This window comes from Schistocerca gregaria, chromosome 7, assembly GCF_023897955.1.
Source record: "Schistocerca gregaria isolate iqSchGreg1 chromosome 7, iqSchGreg1.2, whole genome shotgun sequence".
Lineage (NCBI taxonomy): Eukaryota > Metazoa > Arthropoda > Insecta > Orthoptera > Acrididae > Schistocerca > Schistocerca gregaria.
Window position 1 is genome coordinate 120,608,671 of NC_064926.1, and position 12,869 is coordinate 120,621,539.

At 45.3% G+C, this 12,869-nt stretch overlaps 1 protein-coding gene across 1 annotated transcript in view; it reads left to right on the plus strand.

The window, feature by feature from the left end:
- Window positions 1–12,869, plus strand: part of LOC126281651 (broad-complex core protein isoforms 1/2/3/4/5-like) — a 204,511-nt gene that overhangs the window by 143,045 nt on the left and 48,597 nt on the right. The window contains exon 2 of the mRNA XM_049980788.1: window positions 1,273–1,443. Coding sequence (XP_049836745.1) covers window positions 1,273–1,443 — 171 coding nt within the window. The remainder of the gene's footprint in view (window positions 1–1,272; window positions 1,444–12,869) is intronic.

The following is a 12,869-nucleotide window of genomic DNA, read 5'->3' on the forward strand; positions in this document are numbered from 1 at the left end:
TGTTTTGCTCAGATTTTGCCAAGTTTAAAAATAATGTTCAAAAATCAAATGTGTGTGAAATCTGATGGGACTTAACTGCTAAGGTCATCAGTCCCTAGGCTTACACACTACTTAATCTAAATTATCGTAAGGACAAACACACACACCCACACCCGAGGGAGGACTCGAACCTCGTGCTGCCGAAGTTCGACTTTCGTGGCTCGCTGGGATGGTCCCCAAGGAATAAGCTCTGCCAATCCATATGGTAATGGCTCGTACCTTAATTAAATGAATTACATGCAAATTTTTAATGAATCAAACTGTCACATGCCCGAGGGAGGAACAGCATGAAACATTTTATGTGGGATATGCATATGGAATCTGGTGAGTTCTTTTGTAAAAGAAGCATTAACATGTTTCACTTACAACAGTGGATGCCGATACGATAATTTATTTATATGGTGAGGCATCTGTGTGTTCAACATTTTCACCACTCTGTCTACAGGCCACAAGTGGCCCATCGGGACCATCTGACCGCCGTGTCATCCTCTGGGAAGGATGCAGATAGGAGGAGCGTGGTGTCAGCACACCGCTCTCCCGGTCGTTATGATGGTATTCTTGACCGAAGCCGCTACTATTTGGTCGAGTAGCTCCTCAGTTGGCATCACGAGGCTGAGTGCACCCCGAAAAATGGCAACATCGCATTTCGGCCCGGATGGTCACCCATCCAAGTGCCAGCCAAGCCGGACAGCGCTTAACTTCGGTGATCCGACGGGAACCGGTGTATCCATTGCGGCAAGGCCGTTGCCCCAACATTTTCACACTAATTAATCAGTGGTACGTTCTCACAGTAAACGACTCTGTCTATGATTTCAGAATTCAAAGATAGGAACAAAAGAACGTAAACATTTACTTTCTATTTACGCGATCCACTCGTCTATCATAGGCCTCCAGCTCTTGACTTCTCTTAGACAAATGAACAGCTAATGTCTTCTCTGCCGGCCCTGGTGGCCGAGCGGTTCTAGGCGCTACAGTCTGGAACCGCGCTACCACTACGGTCGCAGGTTCGAATCCTGGCTCGGGCAGGGATGTGTGTCATGACATTAGGTTGGTTAGGTTTAAGTAGTTCTAAGTTCTAGGGGACTGATGCCTTGGAAGTTAAGTCCCATAGTGCGCCTGTTTCTCTTTTCTTGATTATCTTTGGAATCGACTTTGGTTCATTGTACTGTGTTCTGGTCTCTTACAAATCCTTATTACGTTGGTGATGTAGTGTGCTGTGCCTGTGTGCTGCAGATGGGTGGTAACAAGCTGCTGGTGCGGTGGGAGCAGCACGAGTCGAGTGTGATGGCGCACCTGCGGCGGCTGCTGGCGGCCGAGGCGTTCGTCGACGTCACCCTCTGCTGTCAAGGCCGCCGCCTGCGCGCGCACCGCGTGCTACTCTCCGCCTGCAGCCCCTACCTGCAGGTGAGTGCTCCCTCTCTCTCTCTCTCTCTCTCTCTCTCTGTTTGCCTCTGGCTCTTCCACCCACTAGTCTTCCAGACGTCCTGCTTGGATAGCTGCAATATAAATTACAACTCTCTTTGCCGCTACCTTTCCGCACACTCATTGAAACGTTTATGATCTCTTGAACAATATGACACATGCAAATAACTGCCATCCAGAAGGTCACTCTGCCAGCATGTGTGGAAAGACAACACTGTTGCCGCGCGGGATTAGCCGAGCGGTCAGGGCGCTGCAGTCATGAACTGTGCGGCTGGTCCAGTAGAGGTTCGAGTCCTCCCTCGGGCATGGGTGTGTGTGTTTGTCTTTAGGATAATTTAGGTTCAGTAGTGTGTAAGCTTAGGGCTTGATACGTCGTGGTATGGGAAAACTTAACCAAGACGTAAGGTAAGCAGAGCTCAAGGGCTGCAGGGAGTGAAAGTGTAGACCCAAATGGGATTACAGTTTCAAACACAACTTAATTTTATTCAACATTAAAAAACACTTGGTTACTGGTACAAATAAAACCCAATACAAATTTTTAGTCTCCAGGCCTGAAGGGCCACTGAACATTCACAACTGTAATGTCAGAATGACAACCTTAAGATTCAACATCTACATCTGCATCTACATCTACATCTACGTCCAGATTGTCCCAGTCGTCAACGGTGATTCGGCGTAGATCCCTCAGAGTGGTTGGTGGGTCATTCCATCCCAGGCATGTTTGGTAGGGTTCATGTCTGCTACTCACAAGATCTCCTCGATGGGGGCCCGAACTGTCGTCCATGAAGACGAATTCCTCGCCAATATGCTACCGGTTGGAGGATGGCATTCACGTATCGTACAGTCATTACGGCGCCTTCCGTGACCACCACCGTCGTACGTTGACCCCATATAATGCCACCCCGAAACAGCAGGGAAACTCCACCTTGCTGCTCTCTATGGACAGTGTGTCTAAGGCTTTCAGCCTGACCGGGTTGCCTCTAAAAACGTCTCCGACGATTGTCTGGTGGAAGGCATATGCGACATTCATCGGTGAAGAGAAGGTGATGCCAATTCTGAGCGGTCAGATGGCATGTTGCTGGGCCCATCTGTACTGTGCTGCATGGTGTCGTGGGTGCAAAGATGGATCTCGCCATGGACGTCGGGAGTGAAATTGCACATCATGCAGTCCATTGCTCAGAGTGTGAGTTGTAACACGACATCCTGTGGCTGCGCGAAAAGCATTATTTAACATGGTGGCGTTGCTGCCAGGATTCCTCCGAGTCATGATCAGTATGTAGCGGTCATCCACTGTAGTAGTAGCCCTTGGGCGGCCTGAGCGAAGCATATCATCAACAGTTCCTGTCTCTCCGTATCTCCTCCACGTCCGAACAAAAAAGTGGTTCAAATGGCTCTGAGCACTATGGGACTTAACAGCTATGGTCATCAGTCCCCTAGAACTTAGAACTACTTAAACCTAACTAACCTAAGGACAGCACACAACACCCAGTCATCACAAGGCAGAGAAAATCCCTGAACCTGCCAGGAATCGAACTCGGGCGTGGGAAGCGAGTACGCTACCGCACGACCACGAGCTGCGGACTGTCCGAACAACATCGCTTTGGTTCACTCCGAGACGCCTGGACACTTTTCTTGTTGAGAGCTCTTCCTGGCACAAAGTAACAGTGCGGACGAAATCGAACCGCGGTTTTGACCGTCTAAGTATGGTTGAACTACAAACAATACGAGTCGTGCACCTCCTTCGTGGTGGAATGACTGGAAGCGATCGGTCCCCTCCGTCTAATAGGCGCCGCTTGTGCATGGTTGTTTACATCCTTGCGCGGGTTTAGTGACATGTCTGAACAGTCAAAGGGATACAGTACCCACAGTCAACGTCTGCCTCCAGGAGCTCTGGGAACTGGGGTGATACAAAACTTTTTTCGATGTGTGTAATTAGGGTACGTTCTAAAACAGATATGCCTCACATCATTTAAGTTCATTTTTCTGCATCTATGAAAGTAATACTTTTCATTAATGCATATTTTATTATTTTAAGATGTAAGCTGTCCACTAGTTTTATTTGTTTCCCCATGTTTTGCTGCAGATTTGATTATGCTTGTAGCTGTTTGAATCGAGTAGTCTAAGGACCACAATTTTGTGGTCATTGATGGAAATGAAACATATATTACATTGTTGTATTTTCTGGTGGTTTGGTATATAAGGAGTTCCATATTTAATACAAATAACAGCCACAATTAGCAGCAACAATGCCTCTCACGCATGTGGGTAGTGACTGGAAGTGAACTTTGAAGTCAGGTACACTAACGTTATTCCATGCTTTGTAAAGTCTATGGTAAAGATCATCAATCATAGAATGTGGTGACATGTTAGTCTTTGGCACAGATTTCATCAGATGTTTTCATTATTTGGAACATCTGCCGAACGAGCTGGCAATGGCAACCGTCGAACACCCTTTGTTTCTAGGTGGTTCGGGACAACAAGCGGTCTTAGGTCTCTTATTGAATGACAACATGGAGACCTGAAAGATGGGCACAATCCCAGCAAAAGTGCAAGTCTATAAGCACACCAAGCCCGGTAGAAAACGAATTAAATTTCCATAGACAAATATTAATCTTTCGGAGACTTTCGATAATTGCTCATCAGCAAACGCATGTGTGAATGATTAATTGTGAAAAGAGTACAAGTAAAATTGGTGACAGTACATACAGACGACGAGTTGAAACGCAACTGTTGCACTGCTGGTGCTGTGCGATAAAGATGTTACTTGAGTACAGGGTTAAATGAAAAAACATAGATTTGTTATAAGCAATATATTACATCGATGAGACGTGGGATTTAGGGAAAGCAGGAAACGTGTGGACAGGGCTTAATCAGTTACCGTTCGTTGCACAGAAAACATATACACTTTATTCTCAAAAAACAAAACTCTCAACAATCATTTTTAATGATTTTACTACACTGCATGTTGAAAGCCTGATTAGAAGCCACAAGCAGTATTACACAAAATCAACGGCGAACAACCTGATTAAGAAGGTTCAAAATTATTCGTTGGCTGAAGGCCAGAAGCAATTTCAAAATACACTACGGCTGAAGGCCTGAATCACAAGTGAGGAAGGCAATTACAAATTAACAAACACTAAGATATTTTCTTCTTAACAGTCAACCATCTATAGTAACGGCCGAAGGTCTTGTTAAGAAAAAAATTGCAAATTATTGGGCAGCTGAAGGCTACACACAAAGTTACACACAAACAACAACTGAAGGCCTGATTAAGAAGGTTGAAAATTATTCGTGGGCTGAAGGACAGAAGCAATTTCAGAATACACAAGGACTGAAGGCCTGTATTACAAATAAGGTGGACAATTACACTTTAAAAATACTAAAACCCTTTCTAATAATCTTAATAACTTGTAACAAGCTATAGTGACTCCTGAAGGCCTCACCAAAACAGGATTGAAACATTTGTCAGCTGAAGGCCACAAGCAGTGTTACAAACAATTAACGGCTGAAGACCGGAATTACAAGTTGGGAAGGCAATGACATGTTAAAACATTAGGGTAAATTTTAAACAATTACGACAACTTGTTCAAATAAGACGGAATGATCCACAGACAGTGCTCCCTGGATGGATGTGAGGAAGGTGACTACAGCTGTGTAAGCGGTGAGACAGGCAGCCAAGTGTTGTAGTCACGTAACAGGATGGACACTCACACTAGAGGTTGATTAAGCGCCGACCTACCAACTAATCAGTCCGGTCAACGTCCGATCACCGGTACAACGATGGAATACTTTTAGGCGAGAGCGAAGAGACGGACAGCACCACGTCTTCAGAAACACACCCAAGTCCGAAGAAAAACAGTAGAACCAAGGTAGACCTCCCAGAAACATATGCACTGTACAATTCAAGAGGCTGTCGAACTACACGCTGTGTCGGACAGCATCAACACGATGAGGAAAGGGTGCCAGAAAATTACACTAACCTACAGGGCAGAAAGTACCGCTGGTTTCACTACACTAATAAGTATAATGCTAGATCCAAACCAACATCAAGGAGTAGAAGGCAGTTAATAGCTTCCGCCAACCTGACTGACTCTACTTGTTGCAGTTGGTCTCACTGGCCCTGGAGGCAGCAACATGTAAACAACAGCGAGCTCTCAAACAGAGGAGGTTTCAGTACTGGATACGGTTCACTCAACTTCACACGTCCTGGGTTCGGTCGCCGGCTACAGCCTCTCGGTCCGACAGCGACTGCACGCCACCAGCGGTCCCGTCCTGCCCTCGCACTGCGGACCTCCTCGTTGCTCCGTCCGAAGCCGATCTAATGTCAGTTCGCAACTCTCCTTCAAATCCAGTACGCAGCCAGCATTAAAATAACTGCACGTTCGAGCCACAAGATGCACAAGGATCTGGGAAAACAATTTCACCAACAACTCACAATACTAAAATCAGTCGCTATGAAACAACCCAGACGAATTATGTCGGCATAAACACAGAAGCCAGAAGCGCTCGGAAGACCAAATGCACGTCGTCCGCTGCAACGACCGACCGAGCGACCATCCAACGGTTGTCCCCACTCAAGCCAGGCACGGGAAAGATCGCAGTATAAAACGTCGACTGGCAACTTATTGCCATGAGGTCACTTCACGGGCACACACACACGCATACAAACAAGCGAAATTTGCACTACTCGAATTTCACGGTTCATTCAACTAAAACTCCGTGGTCGTGCAGTCTCGCGACCACATCCTTCCGTCGGACAGCGCATGTGTGTCGCCAGCGGTCGGGCGTGTACTGGCTGTCTGGACCTCACTGCTGCTCCGTCCCAACTCAACTCGCTCGACACACCACAACCCAGAAATACTAGAAGCCGCTCCAAAGACGGTACCACACTAGGCGCTATCGATAAGCGCTGCTGCTGCCACTCACGGACAGACAAGGCGAGCAAACGTAGTGGCGCCCAAGGAGACACTAAGTAAAGAAGACGCCACTATCGCCATTACAAGATGCCAAGCTAAGAACGGCATCAACGCGAGTCACACACAGCTCAATTGTCGAGGCGCGCTGTGACCTTCCGATAGTACTGTAGGTCGGTGAACAAAACAGTTTCCACAATAATTTGACAAGCGATCAGGTTTAGATGCTAATAATAATCATAAAATATTAGGCTGCCAAACTAATTTTGTTTCTGTTCATTAATCGAAAAATTACCAAACGATTTCTAGATCCAGTCTGTCGTTAATACTCATACCAAGATTAGTGGTCACCAATTATTAGTTCCCGAGCACCTCAAAAATGCTTCACGTCACCTTAGAATCAACATGAGATTGCATAATATGTTTTTCTAGGCAACTCCAACAGTTCCTTCCGTCTTTATGTGAAGTTGCACTTCACACACTAATTCGCATGCTTCCACCTCGAAAACCGATTGTGGACTGCCTAGTGAGCTATCTTAACAGTTTGGCGCCTGTTCTCTCAGGGCGCACATTTGATGGGTCAATCCTTTCCATCAATAACACTGACAGTAATTAAAATATGTAATTGTCCTTTCCAGTAACTTCAGTAATATGCAGATTATTATTAACAAGTTATCAGTGCAAGTAACGTCATCAGCACGGTTGGAGCTGGAGAGTAATATTTAAACAGTAAATAAAAATACCACATTACAGTGTTCTCCTCTTGGCGCCATGCTGTAAAGATTCGTGACGGCGACTGGAAACCAACACGTAGTCACATTGTTAAGTAAAATCAGATGTTATACATCGAATTGTTTCAACACCAGCGAATTTGATATTAGGATACAATTTTTTGCCTGACTGAGAATCGAACCCTGCACCTACTCTCGTTGTTTTCTATCAGCGTACTCTTTGCTTACCAGCAGCGAGATATGTTCATGTTGGACACCTATCGTTTGTGTTGACAGCACATGAAGACACATTAAATTGAAAATTATGTATCACTGGTAGTTCGGTGTGCATCCGTTAGGGCTTGAAATTAAACCATGAATATTTTTGTGCTCGACCGGTATTCGATCCTATATATGTGCCTTTCTTGGAGACCTAGAGGTCTCGGAAAACAACGAAATGATCGAACTGTATCGTTCCGTCTGCGACAGATACCACGAAAGAGATTATCCGAATTCAAATCCCAGTCCAGCAGCAAATTTTTGAACGATTAAGTTCAAATAAAACAAGAGTTTGTCATATTAAAGGACATCTCGCTCATTAAATAAAATAAAGTTTCTACTATAAGGAAGCTAACTGGCGACCCAGTCTCAGTTTCCGCAACTCCCGCCTCTGCTATGACGCACCCTAACCCTGCTCTGCCCCAGTGGGTGCGAGCTACGGTACAGCCTGACGTTCTTCACACGAGATTATTAGAAAGGGAGAAAAGCTTTTCGTTTGTGTTTAAAACATATACCGATAGTGGGAATTGAACCCAGACGTCGCACCTAAGAAACTAGGAGCAATCCACAAGACCACTTTACTTTCGATAACCAGCTTTTTTCCTACTTTCAGACTGTTTTGGCATTATCATGAAACTTCATTATCCCATAGTCAAATCATTATGTAATATAAGCTGCAAAAGGGAGAAAAAATTAATTAGCGAATAACACAATAATAATAAAAAGAGAAACGAAAAAACCATAGAACATACTCGAAAAACCACTACCAAGTTCTCACGCTATGTGTCAACAATTTTATATATTTTATGAATTTTAAATTTTCATTATTTTTTTATTTTTTATAATTATGTTTCTGTTTTTATAGAATTTAAAAAGCAGAAGAAACAACGAACCAGAGTATATTCTGAATCGCGAAATAAGGTTCAAATGGCTCTGAACACTATGGGACTTAACATCTGTGGTCATCAGTCCCCTAGAACTTATAACTACTTAAACTTAACTAACCTAAGGACATCACACACATCCATTCCCCTTGGCAGGATTTGAAGGTGCGTCCGTAGCAGTCGTGCGGTTCCAGACTGTAGCGCCTAGAACCGCTCGACCACCCCGGCCGACCGCGGACTAAGCCTTCCATAATAGAGAACGATTCCGAAAATGAGCATGGAAACTAGTATATTCAGAACAGAACAAGCAGAAGCACAACAGGTAAAACATTTTTAACAAAGAAAACACCTATCATCAGGAAATTAACCAACGCCTTGCCACCGTAAAACAAGAATCGGATCAATCACAAGCATGTCCAATAAGCCGTGATAATGTACTGCCTGAAGGCCATGTGGCCCTCCCCTTGCCTTCTACGACATAATGAACGAAGTGACCCAGCAGTCACAATACGGATGGGTTTTCGACCGTGGAAAGAAGGAGGAATCGGGAAGCAATATGATGTCCATAGAATATACAGTCTCAGAAGATCGAGTAAGGAAGACTAGTTGTGTCCTAATCGAAGACCAGTTTGTCCTAGGACCTGCAAATGTAAAACGTTGACGTATCATATATGTATACGTACAACGACTACATAAATCCATGTCGCTAAGTCCAATACGGAAAAGTCTCTCGTTTGTAGAAATACCACGAGGATGCTTGGCGCATCGGCAAAATCAAAAGACTAATATTGAACAAAACTGTCGTTAATGTTGCCTGCTGCGATTCTTTTTTCAACGAGATTCGGGCAAGGGACTCGTCCAAACGGGTCTTTAATGGTAGGTATGGGTCTCTGCCCCCTAAATAGCTCACCGCAAAATAGAGGTCACGAACGTGTTTTGACTTGTAAGTTATGCGACCAAAATCAATAGGGTGTTCAAGACAAGCAGGACGGGCACAGAGAAATAAACGAGAAATGAATGTGTGATTATATTGAGTTAACGTGAAAACAATACGTCGCACATGTAGAATCTGCGTCTTCCTTCGTATATCAGCCAGGCGCAACCCTGCAGAGGAACGAGGCTTCATCATAACCTTATAGTGTAAGCAAAAGATACATTGTTCCCATGCGAAACGACCAAACAACTGTTGTAGTTTATTCGTCTTCATCGAGGGACGCTGACAAACTTGGGCCACGTAACAAGCTTTACATAAGATATATCTATCCAGTATTAGGACTTTCTGGAGCAGAGTGAGAGAACGCCTTTCATGTTCTAGTATCGCTCCTTGAATTTTGTACGTAACACATTTCTAATTCAGCGTCACCATTTTGAGTGGACAGCGATCAGTGATGATACCGACGGACCTATGCCGATCCATTGCAGTTGCCCATGTAACAACCGCGTCATCAAAACCTCGCAAAATAAGAAGATTGGATTTGCCTTCATTACGTAGTGTAGCCGAACGCGGACAATAATCATCGATTAAGTCTTCATTCGAGGTCTCCGCAGGATTGCGGAGTAGAATCATCACGTCATCAGCATATGCCCAAACAGGTGTAGTCTGTCCAGAAAGCATCCAAACTTTCAACTGGGATGCCAGCAATCGAAATAGGGTCTCCGGCGGCAACACAAACATAGTCATTGACAGCGGGCTTCCTTGAGGCAAGCCGGCCGCTGTGGCCGAGCGGTTCTAGGCGCTTCAGTCCCGAACCACGCTGCTGCTACGGTCACAGGTTCGAATTCTGTCTAGGACATGGATGTGTGTGATGGCCTTAGGTTAGTTAGGTTTAAGTAGTTCTAAGTCTAGGGGACTGATCTCAGATGTTAAGTCCCATAGTACTTAGAGCCATTTGAACCATTTGAACCTTGAGGCAACCAGTCAAATTGTTTCGCACTCGACGGATGTTAAAAGTCGCTCACGTAGTTGACCTATCTGTCGATGACGAGATGGAAGCCATGTGGGAGCTTACTCAACGGTCCACTGGAATTATTGTTCCGTTCTTCACTGGTGCACACAACTGGCAAAACCGAGGCTCAGGTAGACTTTGATACTTTTCAGTGCTGCCAAAGCACGAGACTTCTGGGGAACTTACGAATATTACTGCCCCATCCTGCGTGAACTTTATGATGCTGCAGATCAAGCCCCTCAGCAAATTGCGCATGATTAGGCGTGTGATGACAAAAGTGATGAAGTGGATACAAATGGAAGGTTTGAAAACGTGATCGAAGCCACGTTCATTGGTGATGAAGGAACTGACTTCGTTATATCTTTTACTTCGGCATCAGAGCCTTCCCTGGCGCGCTTCTATTAACTCTCTTACGACAAATGATGGACGTAGGGTAATTGCGCAAGCTGATATAGCGCGTGTCCTACACCAGTACTATGTAGACGTCTACGACATCGAAGAGTTCAGTGATACCTCTCACGACCCGCTAGTCAACACCTTGGGTACGACAATTACACCTGAAAATAACGGAACGCTTTTACCTTCCTTTTAGCCTGAGGAAGTTTACAAACCTGTTGTCGGCTCGCCATCCCTGTCTAGATGGACTTCCAAAGAAATTTTACATGCACCTTCAGTCGCTGTTGGCTGCCACCTTTACGACCCTTTTGAATGAAGTGTTACAGGGGAAAGTAGCGCCGACCACGTTGAAAGTTGAAAGAATTGCTTCAATCCTCAGACTCTGCCCCTGATAGCTTTCGCCCAGTTACATTGTTAGACTTTGATTATAGCACTGTGGCGTGGGCAGTTAATAGCAAGATTTCGGCTCTGATGCAGACGGTTCTAGCAAAACATCAAAGCTGCGTAGCTGGTCGACCCATTCTTACCTACAGCCGAGTGTCGTTGCGTGGTTTCAGTCCACTGTGCCCTTGCTTTACTAAACTTCGATAACGCATTTGATCACGACTTTTTTTGCTTCAGTTTCTGAAGACAGTTGGGTTTACTGTTGACACACGGCGATTTGTCTCGAACCTGTTTAAGGCTATTTCAGTTTCGGTGGTTGTTAATAGCCAACTGACGCACCAGATAAATACCTGTCGGGGAGTGCCTGGTCGCTGACTGAGGGCTGTAGCAACATTGCAGTGATCCGTAATGGAATCTGGGATGATTTGAACGTTAAGAATACCATCGCGTAGGCAGTCTGATAAGTAGAACCTATCTATTCTGCTACTAGACGCCGCAGTAACGTCAGGTATTTACATACATAGGGTGTTACAAAAAGGTACGGCCAAACTTTCAGGAAACATTCCTCACACACAAATAAAGAAAAGATGTTATGTGGACGTGTGTCCGGAAACGCTTAATTTCCATGTTAGGGCTCATTTTAGTTTCGTCAGTATGTACTTTACTTCCTCGATTCACCGCCAGTTGGCCCAATTGAAGGAAGGTAATGTTGACTTCGGTGCTTGTGTTGACATGCGACTCATTGCTCTGCAGCACTAGCATCAAGCACATCAGTACGTAGCATCAACAGGTTAGTGTTCATCACGAACGTGGTTTTGCAGTCAGTGCAATGTTTACAAATGCGGAGTTGGCAGATGCCCATTTGATGTATGGATTAGCACGGGGCAATAGCCGTGGCGCGGTACGTTTGTATCGAGACAGATTTCCAGAATGAAGGTGTCCGACAGGAAGACGTTCGAAGCAGTTGATCGGCGTCTTAGGGAGCACGGAACATTCCAGCCTATGACTCTCGACTGGGGAGGACCTAGAACGCCGAGGACACCTGCAATGGACGAGGCAATTCTTCGTGCAGTTGACGATAACCCTAATGCCAGCGTCTGAGAAGTTGCTGCTGTACAAGGTAACGTTGACCTCGTCATTATATGGAGAGCGCTACGGACCAGGTACCAGTTTTTTCCGTACCATGTACAGCGTGTGCAGGCACATCAGCAGCTGATTGGCTCCGATGGGTACACTTCTGCGAATGGTTCATTCAACAATGTGTCAATCCTCATTTCAGTGCAAATGTTCTCTTTACGGATGAGGCTTCACTCCAACGTGATCAAATTGTAAATTTTCACAATCAACATGTGTGGGCTGACGAAAATCCGCACGCAATTGTGTAATCATCAACACAGATTTCTGTGAACGTTTGGGCAGGCATTGTTGGTAATGTCTTTATTAAGCCCCATTTTATTCCACCTACGCTCAATGGAGCACGTTATCATGATTTCATACGGGATACTCTACCTGTACTGCTAGAACATGTGCCTTTACAAGTACTACACAACATGTGGTTCATGCACGATGGAGCTCCTGCACATTTCAGTCGAAGTGTTCGTACGCTTCTCAACAGCAGGTTCGGTGACCGATGGATTGGTAGAGGTGGACCAATTCCATGGCCTCCACGCTCTCCTGACCTCAACCCTCTTGACTTTCATTTATGGGGGCATTTGAAAGCTCTTGTCTACGCAACCCCGGTACCAAATGTAGAGACTCTTCGTGCTCGTATTGTAGACGGCTGTGATACAATACGCCATTCTCCAGGACTGCATCAGCGCATCAGGGATTCCATGCGATGGAGGGTGGATGCATGTATCCTCACTAACGGAGGACATTTTGGACATTTCCTGTAAC